The sequence below is a fragment of the Bison bison genome, unplaced genomic scaffold (assembly GCF_000754665.1).
Source record: "Bison bison bison isolate TAMUID 2011002044 unplaced genomic scaffold, Bison_UMD1.0 scf7180017864330, whole genome shotgun sequence".
NCBI classification, from domain to species: Eukaryota; Metazoa; Chordata; class Mammalia; order Artiodactyla; family Bovidae; genus Bison; species Bison bison.
In genome coordinates, this window is record NW_011494902.1 from 10,366,427 (window position 1) to 10,388,915 (window position 22,489).

At 36.1% G+C, this 22,489-nt stretch overlaps 1 protein-coding gene across 1 annotated transcript in view; it reads right to left on the reverse strand.

Annotated features, from left to right (window-relative positions):
* The window catches only part of LRP1B (low density lipoprotein receptor-related protein 1B), a 1,806,191-nt gene that overhangs the window by 1,185,013 nt on the left and 598,689 nt on the right, over positions 1 to 22,489 (reverse strand). The window contains exons 3-4 of the mRNA XM_010853706.1: positions 18,046 to 18,165; positions 13,267 to 13,395 (exon numbers count right to left, since the gene is read on the reverse strand). Coding sequence (XP_010852008.1) covers positions 13,267 to 13,395; positions 18,046 to 18,165 — 249 coding nt within the window. The remainder of the gene's footprint in view (positions 1 to 13,266; positions 13,396 to 18,045; positions 18,166 to 22,489) is intronic.

Consider the following 22,489-nt stretch of genomic DNA (forward strand, 5'->3'; position numbering starts at 1 on the left):
GCTGAGTGGCGAAGAATTGATGCTTTTTAACTATGGTGTTGGAGAAGACTCTTGAGAGTCCCTTGGACTGCAAGGAGATCCAACCAGTCCATTCTGAAGGAGATCAGCCCTGGGATTTCTTTGGAAGGAATGATGCTAAAGCTGAAACTCCAGTACTTTGGCCGCCTCATGTGAAGAGTTGACTCATTGGAAAAGACTCTGATGCTGGGAGGGATTGGGGGCAGGAGGAGAAGGGGACGACGGAGGATGAGATGGCTGGATGACATCACTGACTCGATGGACGTGAGTCTGAGTGAACTCTGGGAGTTGGTGATGGACAGGAAGGCCTGGCGTGCTGTGATTCATGGCATCGCAAAGAGTCGGACACAACTGACTGACTAAATTGAACTGCACTGAAGGCATTTCAACCAGTATATGAAGCAGGATAGTCTGACTTCAAAAAATATATAATCTAATAGAAAAATTAAGTAAAATTAGTATAATTAAGCGTGTCTATATCATCTGTCTTCAAGATATAATCTAAAAAAAATAAGTGTAATTAAGTATAAATAGCTATATTTTTGAAGTCAGGATTGGTACCTTTCATCAAACTTGTATAGTAACACTTAATTCCAAAGAATTGTTAGCTATATCTTCCTTTGGTTGAATGTTTGTTTCCCCTAAATTCATATGTTGAAGTCCTAACCCTTTAAGATGACAGTTTTGATGGGGATTGGGCACTGCTCACATACTGAAGGAGGAACCCATGTGAATGGGATTACTGCCTTATAAAAGAGGCCCTAGAGAGATCTCTAGGGCCTTCTGCAATGTGAAGATAGGACAAGTCTGCATCCCAGAAGACAGCACTCACCAGACCATGCTGGTGCCCTGATCTCAGACTTTCAGCCTCTAGAACTGTGAGAAATAAATTTCTTATATCTGTAATTTACCCAGTCTTTGGTATTTTGTTTTGGCAGCACAAATGTATGAAGATGTATCTGTTAAATAGAGTTAGAAGTTCCTTAATGATGAAACATTTGCTTTCATCTGAGCATTAATGGATGGACAGAAATTGAATGTACAGAGAATTTGTTTTTTAAGAAAAAGAAGAAAAAAAGGAAGTCTGGTGAAACAAAAAGCTTGGACAAAAGCAAAAATGTGGGAGAGACTAAGATATGTTGGAATACTGACAAGTTTTTCAGTTTCTGAGGGTAGAACATGTATTAGTGGTGAAAGTATTTCATCACAATAATAACAACAGTTAACCCTTTTGAACATATTTTAGAAATTAAACACTGTATTATATACTTCAGATTTACTCATTTATTGTATGCTCACAATATTTCTAAGAATCAGGTGTTAATATTATTTACATTTTATAGAAAGAAAATAAGTTTATTTAAGGTTTAATTAAATTGCTTAGAATCACAAAGCTACTAAGTAAAAAGAACTAGCTTCAAACTCACATAGGCCTTGTAGTAGACAAGAAAGTAGGTTGAGGAAACACTGCACAGGTCATTTAATGTCAAGATGATAAACTTACTTTTATTTTGGGGTGCATTTGGGAAATGACACATGGAATACAATATGGATAAGTAGAATATAGTGGGATAGATGTAATTCCCATTTAACTTGTTAAACTTGTTTTTACTTTTAAAGTGGTGTGACGTAACTCATATCAGGTGGGGAGGTAGTTTGTAATGCCTTGGTGTAGTATTGCAGAGTGAGGTTGGAAAGGCATTCAGTTCAGTTCAGTTCAGTCGCTCAGTTGTGTCCAACTCTTTACGACCCCATGAATCGCAGCACGCCAGGCCTCCCTGTCCATAACCAACTCCCGGAATTCACTCAAACTCACGTCCATTGAGTTGGTGATGCCATCCAGCCATCTCATCCTCTGTTGTCCCCTTTTCCTCCTGCCCCCAATCCCTCCCAGCATCAGAGTCTTTTCCAACGAGTCAACTCTTTGCATGAGGTGGCCAAAGTACTGGAGTTTCAGCTTTAGCATCATTCCTTCCAAAGAAATCCCAGGGCTGATCTCCTTCAGAATGGACTGGTTGGATCTCCTTGCAGTCCAAGGGACTCTCAAGAGTTTTCTCCAACACCATAGTTCAAAAGCATCAATTCTTCGGCACTCAGCCTTCTTCACAGTCCAACTCTCACATCCATACATGACCACTGGAAAAACCATAGCCTTGACTAGACGGACTTTTGTTGGCAAAGTAATGTCTCTGCTTTTGAATATGCTATCTAGGTTGGCCATAATTTTCCTTCCAAGGAGTAAGTGTCTTTTAATTTCATGGCTGCAATCAGAATCTGCAGTGATTTTGGAGCCCCCCAAAAATAAAGTCTGACACTGTTTCCACTGTTTCCCCATCTATTTCTATAGGTAAAAGCAAAAGGCATTTCTGTATCCTTTTAGATTGATGCAGTATAGAAAGAAAGAATGATTATTTGTGCCAACATTCCTACTGGAAGCAGTGTCCAATGGAGAGATGTAAGGCCTTAAGAATTCTCAGAGGTTTAGGAGCACACTAGATTTCACACAGGCTAAACTATCATTTGATTGGATAAATGCTTTATTTATTGTATTTTTAATTTTTATTTTATAAAGAAAGGTATGTATATTTTTAATTATAAGGACAGTAACCCAAGAGGATTCCTAAAAAAAAAAATCGTGTAAACACAGGTACAGTAGCTGGATTCCTGAACAGAAAAATACTCTTCCAATTTCTCGGGAAATTGGTCATAAGAACCTAGTATTTTGTTCTTAAGTAGAGACAGTATGGTGTGATAAAGTAGAAGTTTAAAATTGTAGTGACTGTTTTATGTAGGTAATAGGATATGGAAGGATGGATGTGAAAGGAGGATGTGGAGATTTGCAATTTGGGTTATAGGGTGAAACTGGGGAAAAAAAGAAGTAGAGTCAGTTTTAAGAAATGATGATGAGCTTGGTGTTGGCATGTTAGGCCAGTCCTGTATTATGCAATCCTGTCTTGGACATTGCCAAAACTCACTCAGGTAAACTACCAATCAAGCTGAATTACAGACTAAAATAATATAACCTTTTTGTTGTCTGGATATTATTAGTGAAATACCTATATCTTCATGCAGAGGATATTTCAATCTGAAGATGATTGAGAAGCAATGGAATATGCTGTTTTATAGGAATAAGGATAATTTTCCAAAAAAACAAAGCCAATAACATACCATGCATAAAAAAAGAGCTTCTCATTTTGCAAATTAGTAGCTCTCACAATATCCCTGTTTCTTAATAAAGAGCCGATCTATCAGATCAAGGAAGTATTCCTCCTACTACCTGAAGACCTTACTTGGCACAATTTGCAATATATTTAAAGATACTTTACTGAATTTTTTAAATTTAAGAATGATAGTACATTTTAATAAATAAAATAATGTTAAATAATGCATTATTATTTTTAATCAGGAAAATCAAATATATTTAATTATCCTGAATTTAATTAAAGTATAAATATAATTAAATTGAAAGGTCATTTTGGTAACTCTCAAAGAACAATTCATTCAAATTTTAGGTTACTGAATTAATATTAAAATTAGCAGACAATCCAGGGATGGTTAATTCACATTAGTCACTGAGGAGTGGCCTATGGCAACTTCTGATTCTCCTAGTCACCTTTCTAACTGTGGCAAACAGAAACTTCTTTAGCTATAGAAATACATTTTTTCCAACTCAGACTTGTCCCTCTAAGATATAAACCAGTAATGATTGAGTTCAACAAGTAAAATATATTGGCTTATTTCAAAATGGCTTTAAAATATTTCCAGTTTGAAAACAAGGGTCCTTAAAAAAGTCACTTCTGTCTCCTAAAAAGAAAATACTCTTTCGGTATTAATATATTTAATTATATATTTAACAAAGATTTATTGAGCATAACTCACCTGTCAGGCACTTGTCTAAATGCTAGAGATACGGCAGTTAACAAAACTAATAAAATTTTTGTTTTTGTGGCATTTACATTTTACTGGAGGAAAAAGTCAGTAAGCAAGCAAACACTATTTTGTATTTTTTGGCAGCATTAAATTCTACAAAGAAAAGTAAAGCATTGGTAGTAATATGGATGCAAGCTGTTCTTTAGAGAGAGTAGTCCAATTCAGAATATATTTAAAAATTTAAAATAAAGAGTCTGAGAGAAAGAATGGAGTCAAGGGTAACTACAGTGTTTTGATTTGGGCAACTAAGTGAAAAGGGTCACATTTACCAAGATGGTCATCATTGGAGAAAAGATTATTAGGACAGAGCATCAAAAGCTTGGGAGACATGGAATTTGATATTTCCATTAAATATCCAAATGGACTTAGTACGTTGGATCTCAGTATGTAAGTGAGTTTGGTGTTTAACAAGTAAGATCTAATATGTAGGGCTGGAGACAAAAACCTACAAGTCTCCGTCTCTAGATGTTTAATAAAACCATGGAAAAGGATGTGTTTTTAAACTCCTGATACAGGATGAAAGCCTTAAGAAATCAATAGAAGAAGGGAACTTGTCCAAAGCACTGAACACTGAGTCATGCAAAACATACTGGCAAAATGAGGATTACGCAGCAAAATAAACCAAGCAAAAAAAAATGCACAGTAAGTCATTAATAATAAGAGAACTCAAGGAATATACTCTTTAAAAGGGAAAGTATTCAAGGAGGAGACAAGATCAGTTGTGTGCTAAGGATTGATAACTGAATAATTATGCAACTGAAGGTCACTGGTAACTTTGGCAATAGAGGTGTAAGTAAGTGATAAGAATGTAAGACTCACTGAGGACAGAGGAGGAAATAGACAACACACTTTTTGCATAATGGGAAAAGAAAAATGGAGTGGTAGCTGGAGAGGAATACAATTATTAAAGAAGTTATTTCACAGCCTCTTTACAAGATCCTTGTATACCAATGGGAGTGATCCAGGAAAAAAGAGAATATTGATGATTCAGGGAATAAATAAGCAACTGACTGAGTCTAACTCTTATACAGTTGAGAAAAGGTGGTATGGATGCACAATTACAGGGACTGGCCTTAGGAACAAAGTCAGTTTGTTCTTCCCTTCAAATAAGAGAAAAAGTGAATAGTTCTACATTCAGATAGATTGGTAGATTTAGGAGAGTTCAGGGTGAAAAAATTCTTTTTTGACTGTTTCTTTTTCCTCAGGGGAATATGAAAGATTATCATCTTCAAGTAAGGAGGAAGGAGGTAGACATATGAAAATTCATTATCTAGAGGTGGAAGAGGGAAAGGTCATTTAATCTATTTCACTGTTTCTGACAAGGCTGCCAACGGATATAACTACATAACACGTATTTATTAAGATTACAATTTTCTACTTTCCTATTACAAAGACAGATGGATTTTCAGTACTCAATTGTGATTATATACCAAGCTTCTAGATACTTTACCAGATATATTCCTTGTAATTTGATGGTATGTTGTTCTAAAACTCTAAAGTCTGTTAAGATATAAATTATCTAATAACCTGGCAAGTATTGTCTTTCACACAAAGCAAAAATGGAGGCTATGTGAGTCCTGGCGCTAAGAAGAAATGCTCACACACATTTAAAAATGCATTCAATACAATGGATTTTCTCTTCTCAGGATTAAAATGCCTCTAAGCAGCTTAAGTAGGGAGAATATGCAGAATATGAGTTATCAAAGTCAAGAGCAAGTATGAACTCTGGGGAGCAGTGCTCAAGAGACATTCTCTAACTGCAGTTATTATTCAGTACATTGTTGTCTGCAACTGATACAGGGGAAATGCCTTGAAGGCTCTCTGAAAAAAAAAAATTTCTGATTAATTAGAAAAATAAATTTTTTTTTTTCATTAGGTTTTAACCTTTGGCTTTCTGAGGGTTTCAATAACTCTATACTTCTACATTCCTTAAACAAAGCAATAGAAAAAAAATTATATATCCATGCTTAACCTTTTTAAAAAAATATTTTTTGATGTGGACTATTTTTTAAAGTCTTTATTGAATTTGTTACAATATTGCTACTGTTGTTTATGTTCTGGCTTTGTGGCAGGGAGGCATGTGGTATCTTAGCTGCCAGATCAGAGACTGAACCTGCAACCCCTGCATTGAAAGGTGAAGTCTTAACCATTGGATCACCAGAGAAGTCTGTCCATGTCTAATCTTAAAATTAAACCATCTGTAATTTCTATGAATTCAAATGTGGCTCATTTCTTTTTATTTTTCATTTTGTTGGTCCAATTTTAAGACAAAGAAAGGGAGTTAACTGTAGAACATTACATGATCTAGCATATATTCTATATTAGGGATTTCAATAATAGGTCAATAGCTAGTCTACAAAAATTAAATGCAGTGACAGAAATTTGCAGTTATATATTGTGACATTTGTGAAAACAAAATTTATTGATTGTCATATTCAAAGCCCACAAATGTTGGTATGTAATTCTTAATTTCCAAAGACATCCACAGCTATATTGCAGCTACGATGTTAAGTGGTAAGAAAAATGGAAGATATGCATTTTTTCTGTGTCAAATATACTTCCTAGTCATGGGTAAATCAAAGGTGTCATGACACATGAAAAACATGGCAGGTAAGATTACTATCAATCTTGCAATTTTGTTGCTGGAAAAAACATTTAAGATATCAAGAAAAGTGTTAGACTGTGAAACTGATGTTCTCCAGCTGAGGAAAAAAAAAAAGTAAAAATTTAAAAATAACAAAAAAACAGAACATAGAATATTCATGAGGAGTTTTATACCTCAATACTCTAAAGCTCATTAACAGTTGTGTGGGTAGAAAAAAAGAAAAAGAAAAGAAAATTGATGCTGAACTTAAGTTACCCTTTGAATCTCTTCCAGTCTTTTGACTTTCCTTTTATTGATCCTCAATATTCTGGTATGATGCATTTGAACTGTGGTGTTGGAGAAGACTCCTGAGAGTCCCTTGGACTGCAAGGAGATCCAACCAGTCCATTCTGAAGGAGATCAGCCTTGGGTGTTCTTTGGAAGAAATGATGCTAAAGCTGAAACTCCAGTACTTTGGCCACCTCATGCCAAGAGTTGACTCATTGGAAAAGACTCTGATGCTGGGAGGGATTGGGGGAAAGAGGAAAAGGGGACGACAGAGGATGAGATGGCTGGATGGCATCACCGACTCGATGGACGTGAGTTTAACTCCAGGAGTTGGTGATGGATAGGGAGGCCTGGCATGCCGCGATTCATGGGGTCGCAAAGAGTCGGACATGACTGAGCGACTGAACTGAAATGAACTGAACTGAATATTCTAGTACCCTTTTTCTGCTTCCTGAATGTTTAGGAAATTGCTTAAAGCATCTGACAAACTTCTACCCAGAACATACTCTGTTCCAGGCACTGTTACTTCTCTGTCACTTACAGTCTACCATAGTGTACATCATTTTCTCCATGCATACGTGACTTAGAGAAAAACAACAAGTCTTGATTTCTATGCTGCTCTTGGTCTACAAGGCTTCCTCCTAGCTCAGAATTACTCATATACATTCATGTCACCAAGTATCATTCACAGTTATGCCTCAATGAAATGACAAACTGTGCAGGAACTAATCCTTTGGGCTATCTAAAAATAGTAAGAATGCTAAATAGCATATCGTCAAATTGTCAAGACATAATCTCATATCATTCTGAAGGGAGCTACTCTTAGCTAGACAGTAGACTGAAACAGGTCTGACCCAGTAGCTTCATAAACTACCAATATTACAAAGACAATATTACTCTTCCTAGGAATATTTAGATTTTACCATGGGTAGTTATTAAAAACAACAACAACAACAACAAAGCAATTATACTTTACTAACTGAATTTCAATCATCACAAGTGACTGATGAGACTATGATACACTGAACAGGGGTTCTTCCTTTTTTTTTTTTTGGTTTTAATTCCTGGGCTCTTCCCTTTGTATATAAGTACCAGCCTATTCCCCCTACAAATAGATCCAGTTTTGACAGAAAACCATGGATATTCCTCCACATTCCAAAAGGAAAATTTAAACTATTTATTAGTAGAGGATAGTAGAAGTTAGAAGTAGGAGCCATAGGAAGATATATTTTATATCTCCCTTTTTTCAACTGTAGAAAAGTAAGAAAGTGCTATAGAAACAATTTCTAACATTATTTGGAGGTGTACTACTATGGATAATCAGTTCAGTTCAGTCGCTCAGTCCTATCTGACTCTTTGTGACCCCATGGACTGCAGCACTCAGGCCTGCCTGTCCATCACCAACTCCCGGAGTTTACTCAAACTCATGTCCATTAAGTCTGTGATGCCATCCAACCATCTCACCCTCTGTCGTCCCCTCCTCCTCCTGCCTTGTCTTTCCCAGCATCAGGGTCTTTTCAAATAAGTCAGTTCTTCACATTAGGTGACGAAAGTATTGGAGTTTCAGCTTCAGCATCAGTCCTTCCAATGAATATTCAGGACTGATATTCCTTAGGATTGACTGGTTGGGTCTCCATGCAATCCAAGGGATTCTCAAGAGTCTTCTCCAACACCACAGTTCAAAAGCATCAATTCTTCGGTGCTCAGCTTTCTTCACAGTCCAACACTCACATCCATACATGACCACTGGAAAAACCATAGCCTTGACTAGACGGACCTTTGTTGGCAAAGTAATGTCTCTGTTTTTCAATATGCTATCTAGGTTGGTCATAACTTTTCTTCCAAGGAATAAGCGTCTTTTAATTTCATGGCTGCAGTCACCATCTGCAGTGATTTTGGAGCTCCAAAAAATAAAGTCTGACACTGTTTCCACTGTTTCCCCATCTGTTTCTGTTAGGTGCATACAATTTCTGTCCTTTATTGTGCCCATCTTTGAATGAAATGTTCCCTTGGTATCTCTAACTTTCTTGAAGAGATCTCTAGACTTTCCCATTCTATTGTTTTCCTGTATTTCTTTGCACTGATAGCTGAGGAAGGCTTTCTTATTTCTCTATGCTATTCTTTGGAACTCTGCATTCAAATGGGTATATCTTTCCTTTTCTCCTTGCCTTTCTCTTCTCTTCTATTCACAGCTATTTGTAAGGCTTCCTCTGACAACTGTTTGGCCTTTTTACATTTCTTTTTCTTGGGAATGGTCTTGATCCCTGCCTCCTGTACAATGTCAGGAACCTCCACCCACAGTTCTTCAGGCACTCTATCAGATCTAATCCCTTGAATCTATTTGTCACTTCCACTGTATAATCCTAAGGGATTTGAAGAAAGCAAGTGCTATGGAAACAATTTCTAACACTGTTTGGAGGTGTGCTCCTATGGTTTATATAGGTATTATAATTTGTCTTTCTTACAACTAAGTGTTAGTTGCTCAGCTGTGTCCTACTCTTTGCAACCCCATGGACGGTAGCCCACCAGACTCCTCTGTCCATGGAATTTTTCAGGGAATAATACTGGACTTGGTGTCCATTCCCTCCTCCAGGGGATGTTCCCGACCCAGGGATCAAACTCTGGTCTCCTGCATTGTTGGCAGAGTCTTTACTACCTGAGCAACAACTAAGAGTTCCTGCCTAAAAAGTCTCTCCTTACCCTCACGCAAATCAGTGAATACCAAAGTATAAGTTGTAACAGAACCCCAAGGTTATTTAATGGGCTCGCTTCTCTCTCTACTCTGGTTCCTCTATGGCAAAGAAGTATGCTCTCTCTCTCACTGGTACCATTTAAGGCAGTGCCTCTCCCCTGATGAACGCAGAATTATTTAGTGCTCTTTATTTTTCTGCTTCTTTAGTTCAATCAGTAAAGCCCTACAGGTACCACAGAACTGAACACTGAGGTAAGTACTTGCCTTCAGCAAGTGGTGAGGACATTGAAAAGTACAGTTAGAGGAGACTGAACTCATCAGTTCATTCAAAATTGCCAGTAGTTCATAAATTAAACACCCTTAACTATTATTTTTACTCTCATAGGTTCAGCATGAGCCCACTATCAATCAGGGGGGCCCATATTTAACACATAATTCTACAAGAAAATCAACCTAAGTTAAACGAAAGTTAAATTTTTAAAAGAAAACAGAATAAACAAAGAAAAACATTTCATGTTCAGAGTTGATGTCATTATTAGAATTGATTTCAGAAAATATAAAAAATATACAGGATGTATTACTGGATACATAAAGATGCCTGACAGTTACTAGTTTTTAATGTTTGTCCCATTCTAAAGGTATGAGCAATTCATTATGACATTCACATTCTAGCATGCCTCCTCCTATCTAGTAATATCAAGTATGCATAGTTAATTTTTTTTAACATAGATTGCAGCTTTCTTCCATTTGGAAATTACCTATTTTGATATCACACAGATACTTGGACTAGGTTACCTTTGAAGTTTCTCTCAACTTTGAAACACTTGATTCTATATTGCAGTAATCAGGTCCGTCTTACTAAGTGTAGAAAAGGTTTTGTCTGTACTGCATGGATTATCAGGTATGAAAAGGCCTCCTGCCTCTTATTAATCTTTTCTTCCATCTGCCACACAGACTAAAATGTCCTCTCCTATTAGAAGCATTTTTTAAAAAGGATCTTGAATTTTACTTGGATTTGGTCATTATATTGCAAAAGAGGGACAATCAATTAACTTAATTTTCCTTATTACTATCAAATATTATACTAAAAATAATGTTCCACAGGAAGCTTTCTGGGTGACTAGTTGGGGAGTGATTGTGATTTTATTTTGTGCTAAGCTAGTTCACCACCTTAATAGCAGCTTCCCAACCTATTGACTCTGCCACTCTGCCTTCACATAAAGAGCTACTTATCCTCAGACCTTTTGCTTTCCCTTCTGTTATCTAGTAAGGCCTTTGCAGAACTTTCCCTTTGTGTGCAATTCTAGCTGCCTACTGTAGTCTTTGGGTTTGATTTTTTTATTAATGAATTTATTTTAATTACAGGTGAATTACTTTACTGTATTTAGTGGGTTTTGCCATACATTGACATGAATCAGCCATGGGTGTACATGTGTCCCCCATTCTGAACCTCCTACACTCTTCCCTCCCCACCCCATCCCTCAGGCTTGTCCCAGTGCACCAGCTTTGAATGCCCTGTTTCATGCATTGAACTTGGACTGGTGATCTATTTCACATATGGTAATATTCATGTTTCAATGCTATTCTCTCAAATCATCCCATCCTTGCCTTTCTTTTTAATTACACAAATGCATTGTTTAAATATTCATGTGACCTTTAGAACTAGTCAGTATATGTTATAGACTTGTACTCATTTACAATATTACTCATTCTTCCCCAATTACAAACCACAGGAACATTCCCATGAAAACTGTGCATTGTTCTAATTATATATTCCAATATTATCATCAAGCCAACCACTTAGAAGTGAAGGCATTTATATATTCCATCATCAATGGTAGAGTCATCAAATATCCTTGATGCATAATTAATATCATGTGTCAGCCCTCTTTGGTTACATTTCTTTTTGTCAGAAACCAGTCCATGTAAAAGAGAGAAAGTCCTTCTTTGAATAGGGTTTATTACACAACATTCTCCCTGTGTATTCACAGCAATATTGAGTGGATCAATAAACGAAAAAGCCTTCTACTTCTTTCTTCTGTCAATATATTAAATCAGAACTCTCAGTGGTAGGAAAAAAAGAGTAACATATAACTTGACCTATTTTTTCTGGAGGATTACACCCGAAAATAAATAGGGCCTCATAAACTAAGTCAGCAATTGAAAGAAATAAACTAAGAAGTAAAAGAGTTCTTTCTTGGTAATTTTCTGTACAAATATGTTTTGTAAATTATTAAGCATACTATTTCAGAGAAATAGTTGAAATTGCAACATGAGGTTATGATGCAAAGGGAAGCAGCAATAGCTTGCAGAGCAAATCCAATGCTTTGCTCAATTTAGTTTCAGGAAAGGGAACCCAGTCCCATGTCTAATTTCCCAGTTGCTAATAAAAGGGAGTAGGGGGACATTGATTAACTTATCAAAACATCATAATTTGAAAATGCATGAAATGAAACCTAATTTGGAGGAAGTTAGAAGATACTAGATAGAATACCATGTATAATATTTTCATATATTGTCTCCAAGCTAATTCATTTCATGCACACACACACACACACACACACACACACACACAAACAGTGTTATCCTATCATCACCAGAATACCTCATTAGCAAACCAACAATACTTAGGGTTTACTTAGACTGAACACTGTGTAGAAAACGTAGGCTTTATATGCACGTAAAAGATAAAGGGAAGGCAGTTTTGAAACATGAAATAAAAACACTTAAGAGGACAACACTCGTTTTAGTAATCTTAACTAGAAAGAACAATTAGTTCTTTTTCCTTTCCTCCTTCCTCCTTTCCTTCCATAAATACACACTGAATACTTACATGTTCCAGGCAATTTTCAGAACTGATTAAGTAACAGCAAACAAAATTGACAAGGTCTGTACTCTCATAATGCTTATGTTGTTCTGGGTAAACCCAATGATAAACAAGTACATAAAGAAGTTCATTTCAAACAGTAGTGCTATAAAGAAAATAAAACTGAAAAGTCATACTGTTATAAAATAGGTATGAATAAATAAGTACAGTTGAAAATAAGATAGTGTTGGAGAGAGTACACACCCTTAAATAGAATGGTCAGAGGTCATTCTGAGTGTTGACATTTTAGCTAAGACTTGAATGATAAGAATGTGACTATCTTAGGGAAAGCATTGTAGGCAGATCAAACGGCAAATGAAAAGACCTAAAGGAAAGAGAGAATGGCTGAAGGAGAAGGAAACTAGGCTGTCTGGTGTACGATAAAAGGAGAAGTAGTAGGAGAGGAGCTGAAAATTAAATGGTACCAGATCATTAGCCTTTAGAGGTCCTGTGAGAAGTTGGGTTTTATTCTCAACATAAGTGAAATTATTGGGTGATTTTAAGCAAAATAATGGTGTGGTCTGGTTTATATTTTAGCAGATAACTTTATTATGTGATACAAGAATTTTAGAGGGAAGCAGTAAACCACAGAAACCATTTAGGAATCTATCATATAGTCCAGGAGAGAGAAGGGTAGTTCAAATCAATTAACCCATTTCCTTTGAACAGGTTTTTTTTGTTCATTATAAACTTCCTGTAATGCAAGGAGTTTTGTAGTGATCAGTGACAACTAAAAGAACTGCTCTGAATTTGTAAGTATGGATCAGTGAATTAAAATGAAGGAAAGATCTATTTCTTCAAAGTCACATTGCTTTATGACATTTCTAATGAAAAGGAACTACAAACAGGAAATGAATTCTGGAAGGACAAAAAAAATAGATAACTTACCATTTTTGGCTTTGCAGGATCTATTGTCTGGCTGCATTATGTAGCCCTCCACACAACTACAAGCATAGGATCCATATGTATTTACACAGGACTGGCTGCATGTACCATAAATAGCACATTCATCTTGATCTAAAAGGAAAATTGGCATCATTTCTAAGGAGATTTATTGTTGGGTACTTTATTCCCCCTGAAGAATATATATATATATATATATATTTTTTTCCCCAAACTTTGGAAATAGGCTATTTTTGTGTTTTTTTTTTAATAAAGAGCCAACTCCAACATATCTTTTCAAAACCACAGAATCTGAACATAAAATTCATTATTATTTTAAGAGTTACAGACAAGATCAAGCTTAAAATAAAGTCGTTTACTTTAAAGGAAAATTTATTTGCATTTTTGATGGCCAGGCTAAAAGTCCTTGGCTATTTGTGCAAAGGCATTACATGCACTCTGATGAATATTTGCTCAAGAGTTCTACTGTTTATAAATCTGTTTTTTTCAGTATTTTAACAAAGAACTAGTCTGGAAACACAATTTTCAATGAATACATTAAATGAAAGTTCTGGGCCAAGATATGTAAACTACCCTCACTAAATCAAAAGGAGGAAACTTAAATATTCATCAAAAAGAAAATTTTTATCTTATTTTGTTATTTTAATATCTATGGCCCTCCTCCTATTTCTTTACTCCTTACACTCCCAATACTTTTTTCCTCTAGCACTTGTCCAAACCTCTATAAGCAGCAGATACTTAATGATTGTTCACCAACCAGACAAATTAAAAAAAAAAAAAATCTGTCAGTTAATAATTTAGACAAATGTGTATTCAGTCTGTCCTGTGTACCAAGCACTATACTAATCCCTTAAGAAACTAAAACTGATAAAACATGGTTTCAAATGTTGAAACAAGTCTAGTGAAATAAGAATCTCATTTCTATGCATTTCCTTATAACAAAGGCATTCTAGTTATGATAGAAACAGAGAGAGGTAAATGAACCTTCTTGGAATTGAAGGGAGGATGTTAAGTGACGGCTTCATACTGAGCTGAGATTAAAGGATGATTTAGATTTCCTCAGACTAAATAAAAATGGATCAGATGGAAGGAGGTATTGCAGTTAAACAAAACAGCATGTGAAAAATCATTGGGATGACACAGTAGGGATTTCAAACAATTGTAAGTAGTCAAGTGGAATAAGGGTAAAGGCTTCCCTGGTGGCTCAGAGGATAAAGTGTCTGCCTGCAATGTAGGAGACCTGGGTTCCATCCCTGGGTTGGGAAGATCCCCTGGAGAAGGAAATAGCAACCCACTCCAGTATTCTTGCCTGGAGAATCCCATGGACAGAGGAGCCTGGTGAGCTACAGTCCACGGGCTCGCAAAGAGTTGGATACGACTGAGCAACTTCACACAATATTGGGAAAACAGTCTGGGGATGAGACAATGAAGTTATTTGCATGCTAAAGTGCTATAACCATATAGGCATTGGTGAAACATTAATTATAGGAGTTTTATGATCTACTTTGTAATTTAAAACTAAATAAAATCATATGAAAAATGGATTAATGAATATAGAGAAAGAATCCTAGAAAATTACCTATGTGCTAATTTCACATAACAAATTGTGTTTAGAAGTCATAATAGTTTGAACTATAGTGGCAGTAACAATGGAGAAGAGGGAATAGACTCAAATGTTTTAAGAAATAAAAAAGACAACATGTGAAGACTAGATTGGATATGTTGAAAGTGAATGATGGTTTCATTTATAAGAAATATAGATTTGATATCCCCCTTAGGGTATACCATGGTTTCTCTGGTTGCTCAGAGTAAAAATCCACCTGCCAGTGTAGGAGACTCAGGTCCAATCCCTGGGTTGGGAAGATCCCCTGCAGAAGGAAATGGCAACCCACTCCAGTATTCTTACTCAGAGAATTTCATGGACAGAGGAGCCTGGCAGGTTATTGTCCATGGGATAGCAAAAAGACAGACATAACTGAGCACGCACTCACACACTTTAGAGGATATCATGGGAGGAAATACTAAATTTGATTTGGATGTGTTTAATTTGAGACATCTGCAGAGTATCCTTGAGTAAATGTTAATGCTATGCTATGCTATGCTATGCTAAGTCACTTCAGTCGCGTCCGACTCTGTGTGACCCCATAGTCAGCAGCCCACCAGGCTCCCCCGTCCCTGGGATTCTCCAGGCAAGAACACTGGAGTGGGTTGCCATTTCCTTCTCCAGTGCATGAAAGTGAAAAGTGAAAGTGAAGTCGCTCAGTCGGGTCGGACTCTTAGCGACCCCATGGACTGCAGCCTACCAGGCTCCTCCGTCCATGGGATTTTCCAGGCAAGAGTACTGGAGTGGGGTGCCATTGCCTTCTCCAGTAAATGTTAATAAGTAGTTGGAAATATGGGACCAGTAAATAATACAAGATGAGATTGGTCTTGGAGTTTCAGAGAATCAATAGCATATGGATAATAGATCTAAAAAATAGTAGAGACTTGATCCCACATAGAGAAAGGTAAGTCAGAAAATGGGTATAGAAAAATCCTGAAGGATACCAATATTAAAAAGGCAGGCAAGCAAGAGAAATCCATGAACCTCCTCTGAAGAGTAGATTAAACTGCCTGGGTATAATAAGATTATCTATTTGGTCTTTGTTCTCAGTTTCTGGCAGTTTCTAAACCTTGTAATTTTCTGAGTTATACAAAGTAGGTTTTGTAATTATAATGCTGCTGCTTCTGCTAAGTCACTTCAGTCGTGTCCGACTCTGTGCAACCCCATAAATGGCAGCCCACCAGGCTTCCCCATCCATGGGATTTTGCAGGCAAGAGTACTGGAGTGGGGTGCCATTGCCTTCTCCAGTAATTATAATGAGGCCTTCTGAAATACTCTCAAATCTAAACTAATGAGGTAACTCAGGGTGGGACCATTAGATAATCTCAGAATGGGACTGGCCATCAGAAAGACCAAAAAAGTTATCAGAGGATAGAACTCTCAATCCCATCCTCTGACCCCAATCAAAGAAAGGAGTTTACTAAGGAAAAGCAAAAGAAAAAATTCCTGAGTAGTTAAGGAACATTTAAATTGAGAAACTAAGTCTGATGTACATTACAAAGCAATGAGCCTCTAAGATAAGAATACCTGGGCTCTGGAGATCTGCATTTTAGTTCCAAAGTATTTTACTAAAAAGAGGTGCAGACTTAAGTAAATCACTTAATTTTTCTGGGTCTGTTCTTATTTTGTCACTAGGAGTTTAAAAAATATTCTCTGAGGATTTTTCTAATTTTAAGATTATGTTTTTAAGGTAAAAGTTAAAATATTAAAGCAGAGGTTTAAAGTAATGAGCAAAGCACCAATTTCTTTGGAAAATATTCTTTTTATAAGTGTTGCTGACAATCTAGATATTCTTCAATTTTATACACAGATTCTATATTCCATGTTTTCCTTATATAGATTTTGTATACCATATAAGTTTTTATATTGTGGATACACACACACACACACACACACACATACATAAATATATAAATATAATAGAGCTCTTTAGAATGGAGAAATAACCTAAAATAGTTCAATATGTCTGAATAGAGTCATTTTAGGAACTAAACATTTGGTGTACAACATTTATGAAGGCAAAAATTAAAACATTAAATATATAAATATTTGATGTTAATTATTATTCAGTTCAGTCGCTCAGTCATGTCCGACTCTTTGCAACCCCTTGGACTGTAGCATCCCAGGCTTCCCTGTCCATCACCAACTCCCAGAGCTTGCTCAAACTCATGTCCATCAAGTTGGTGACGCCATCTAACCATCTCATCCTCCATTGTCCCCTTCTCCTGATTTCAGTCTTTCCCAACATCAGGGTCTTTTCTAATGAGTCAGTTCTTCATATCAGATGGCCAAAGTATTGAAGCTTCAGCTTCAGCATCAGTCCTTCCAATGAATATTCAGGACTGATTTCCTTATTTCATTATTATTGCTAATGGTCAAACACCAGTCACCAGAATTCTAATGGGAAAGTTGAAAGAACATTACAAGATTATTATTAACCTAAATTGGTTAATAACAGATTACTACACTGCAACTATATAACAGGTATAAAATATTGAGAAGGTTAAAATAATTAAATTCAAAGTTTTAGTGACTAAAACATACCCCATGTTGATATGTCCAATGTTTGACATTACTGCAATATGAATTGAAAATTTATATCATTGTATGAGGAATCTAAAATATGGCAAAAATGAACTTATCTAGAAAACCGAAACACACTAACACACATAAAGAATAGATTTGTGGTTGCTAAGGCAGAGGGGCAAAGGGAAACAGATGGACTGGGAGGGAGTTTGGGGTTGGTAGATGCAAAGTATTACATTTAGAATGGATAAACAAAAAGGTCCTGCTGTATAGCATAGGGAATTATGTTCAAGAAACTATGATAAACCACAATGAAAAAGAATATATAAAATAATCTATATATGTGTATAACTGAGTCACTTTGCTGTATAGCAGAAATTTGTATAATATTTTAATCAACCATACCTCAAATTTAAAAAAAAGAAAAGAAAATTGACTTTATAAAGGCTTATCTAATGTTTATATATGTGGTTTTGAGGGAAGAGCCAACTTTTAACTCTCAAAAAAAACAAACAAAAAAGTGAACATAAATACTATGTGGAACACATGGTAAGTGTGCAAAGATATTTTATCAAATTTCTGCTAACTAAGACTCTGTTAAAATAAAACTTAATAGAATAACATGTCATAGTTACCTTTACAACTTCTTCCATCTTCTTTTATTTCAAATCCATCCTCACAGTAGCACATTGTACTATTTCTGACCATAGCACATTTATGCTGACAATTCAACTGCTGGCAATTGGGCAACAGTTCTGTGGAGGAAAAACAAAGATATTATGTCTTTATAACTATGCACACATGTATACTACTTAAATTTAAATGTTAATATTTACACAGTGCATACTGTAATAATAAAGCTTTGATAGATTTCCTAGAAAGTTTCTGTACTGGTTTACAAAACAATATTGATTCCCCCCAAAATATTCTGGATTGCATTTGTTCAAAGTACTGTCAATAAAATTTCAGATCAATCTGTTCAGTCTTTCACTTTCTCCCTTATTACATATGTTCAAAGTCACAAATCCTTTCAAATTCTGGTAAATTAAATTATTTCAAGAGGAAAAATGTCAACTCAGTGGTTGATTTCACCATTTATGCCTTTCCTATCTGATATATCCATTGATTTTCTATCTTTTGTGGCTTTGTTTTGATTTAGTAATCCATGTATAACCTTCAGAGCAATCAATGTGAGTATATTCCATTTCAATAATTTATCTTTCATTGGTAGCAAAATATTAAACACTGGACATAATATATGTCATTATATCTAAACCTTTTCAGAAAATATATGTCATTGAAACCAAAGTTAACCAAACTTCAGAGCAAATTATGATTCAATATGATAAAAAACAGAGAGGAACTGACAGACATGTTAATTGCACAAATAATTTCTAACATCAATAAGTTTGCTAAACTAGAAAAAGTATATGGATAGAATATATGACTGACTTTGGTGTCTGAAAATAGGGATATTAATGGATTGTGGCAGTTTCTTTTTTCTTTTTTCCAAATAGGGGGAAAAATAAAGTTTTTAATGATTCAAAATAAATATCTGCCACAGACTTAGCTGGTGTTTCAGAAATATTATAAATTTTGATAAAAATACATGAAAACCCCAATGTGTAAAATAATAGCTAGAACATTCAAACCTGAAAATTTGCTATTTTACTAAAAATTAATTATCTATAGTATTAACCCCATTGCTTTTCAACTTTTATACAATTATTTTAGGCAGCACCACTTCTTAAAAATTTAAAGCTCCTTCTTAACAGTCACTTGCAAATGATGATCTTGTTTCCTATTTTCCTGAGAAAATCGAAGCTATCAACAGAAAATTTCCACAGATATATGTTGCACATTGTCTTTCTTGCTTTTCAAATCTGGTTCAACTCATAATTAAAGCTCCAACCATAATTCCTGTGCACAAATCCCTGCCCCTTTCACTTACTCAGGGATCAGTTCAGTCTTTCTCAATTTCCTCTCTTAATCATTTTTAAAATTTGTATTAGATCAAACTAAAGCCTCCATCTCTTTTTGTCAATTAAATTTCACTGGAACATAATCACAGTCATTTGTTTACACATTGCCTATGTCTACTTTTACAAACAGAGCTAAATTAGTTGGCTTAGTTGAGTCATTGGCCTCCCAAATCTAAAATATTAATATTTGCCATATTCCTTTACAGACTGTTTTCTAACCTTTGTATTCTCATTTTCAGCATCAAACATAATTTTATTAAAAACAAAAAAAGCTTGATCTCACTTCCTCTACTAGTCACTGTTGCCCAATTTCTCTGTTCCACTTTATAATAAAAATTTACAAAATAATCCATACTCACTGCCTCTCCTTCCTCTTTGTTTCAATCTTAAGCCCACTCCATCAAGCTTTTATCTCCATTGCTCTAGAGACTGCTCATACATAAGTATCCGATGACCTTGATGTTGATAAGTACAATGGCCTTTTCTCAGTCCTCAACTTACTTGACCTATGAGCAGCACTTCACACTGTTAACGACTCCTTCCTGCTACACAGTCATCACTTTGCTTCCAGGTCCTGGTTTTCCTATTTCACAGCCTCTTTTTTACAGTTCCACATTTTCCTCTCAACTTCTTAAGGCTGAAGTACTCTGGGGTAGAAACCTGGTTCTTTTTCTCTTGCCTAACAATATGCTACTAGTAAATTCATCAGTTATCATAGTTTCCCCTCTAACTGGAACATACTCCAATCCCACAACTTGAAAGCTTTAACTTGTGCCCTCTTTAGTGATTTTCACTGCTATGATTACAACTGAGACTTCAAATCTATTTACCTTTGAGATGAAAGTAAAAGTGAAAGTCACTCAGTTGTGTCCAACTCTTTGCGACCCCATGGACTTCACAGTCCATGGAATCATCCAGGCCAGAGAAAGGAGTGGGTATCCTTTTCTTTCTCCAGGGGATCTTCCCAACCCAGGGATCAAACCTAGGTCTCCAACATTGCAGGTGGATTCTTTACCAGCTGAGCCACAAGTGAAGCTGGTATTCCTTTGAAATACCTGGAACAATTTCTGCTTCCTTTATATAAATTCAACCAATATATGAATCAATTACATCTGATTTTTAGGTTTGAAATTGGGGTCAATGCTAACTATATGCTAATATAAACATTAGCATTTGCATAATGTGCAAAGACCAGTCATTTGGTCTGCAAAATGTTATTAATAAAAATACAGACTGAATGTGTTGTGCTTAGCTGCTCAGTTGTGTCCAACTCTTTGCGACTACATGGACAGTAGCCTGCCAGGCTCCTCTGTCCATGGAGATTTTCCAGGAAAGAATAGTAGAGTGTATAGTCATTCCCTTCTGCATGGGATCTTCCCATCTCAGTAATCAAACCCAGGTCTCCCACATGGCAGATAGATTCTGTACCATCTGAGCTACCAAGGAAACCCATAGAATAAATGGATCTTTAGAAATTATGACATTTTTGTTTTGCATGGTAGTTATTTATATTTTGGTTTCCTCCACCAGCATCTACAGCTATAAATTATAAATTTAAATATATACATGTATATACATACACACACACATATATCAAGTTTTTTAAAACACAAAATCTCTTTGAAACCCTATAAAGTCAAAAATGTAGATATTATTGTAATTTAAAAGTTTCAGATGAGGAAACTTATGGTTGGTAACAAATTTAACATTATACAGTAAATATATGATGGTGATGGTATTCAAAAATTCAAATCAAGATCAAGTTGACTATAAACAAAGACTATGTTTTCAAATCCCAAAGAAAGGCAGTGCCAAAGAATGCTGAAACTACCACACAATTACACTCATCTCACACGCTAATAAAGTAATACTTAAAATTCTTTAAGCCAGGCTTCAGCAATATGTGAACTCTGAGCTTCCAGATGTTCAAGCTGGTTTTAGAAAAGGCAGAGGAACCAGAGATCAAATTGCCAATATCTGCTGGATCATCGAAAAAGCAAGAGAGTTCCAGAAAAACATCTATTTCTGCTTTATTGACTATGCCAAAGCCTTTGACTGTGTGGATCACAATAAACTGTGGAAAATTCTGAAAGAGATGGGAATACCAGACCACCTGACCTACCTCTGAGAAACCTATATGCAGGTCAGGAAGCAACAGTTACTGGACATGGAACAACAGACTGGTTCCAAGCAGGAAAAGGAGTATGTCTAGGCTGTATATTGTCACCCTTCTTTTTCAACTTATATGCAGAGTACATCATGAGAAACACTGGGTTGGAAGAAGCACAGGCTGGAAGCAAGATTGCCGGGAGGAATATCAATAACCTCAGATACGCAGATGACACCACCCTTATGACAGAAAGTAAAGAAGAACTAAAGAGCCTCTTGATGAAGGTGAAAGAGGAGAGTGAAAATGTTGGCTTAAAGCTCAACATTCAGAAAACTAAGATCATGACATCTGGTCCCTTCACTTCATGGCAAAAAGATAGGGAAACATTGGAAATAGTGACAGACTTTATCTTTTTGGGCTCCAAAATCACCATAGATGGTGATTGCAGCCATGAAATTAAAAGACGCTAACTCCTTGGAAGGAAAGTTATAATCAACCTAGGCAGCATATTGAAATGCAGAGACATTACTTTATCCACATAGGTCTATCTAGTCAAGGCTATGGTTTTTCCAGTGGTCATGTATGGATGTGAGAGTTGGCCTATAAAGAAAGCTGAGTGCCAAAGAATTGATGCTTTTGAACTGTGGTGTTGGAGAAGACTCTTGAGAGTCACTTGGACTGCAAGGAGATCCAAACAGTCCATCCTAAAGGAGATCAGTCCCGAATATTCATTGGAAGGACTGATGCTGAAGCTGAAACTCCAGTACTTTGGCCACCTGATGGGAAGAGCTGACTCATTGGAAAAGACCCTGATGCTGGGAAAGACTGAGGGCAGGAGGTAAAGGGGAGGACAGAGGATGAGACGGTTGGATGGCATCACAGACTCAATGAACATGGGTTTGGGTGAACTCTGGGAGTTGGTAATGGACAGGGAGGCCTGGCGTGCTGCGGTTCATGGGGTCACAAAGAGTCGGACATGACTGAGTG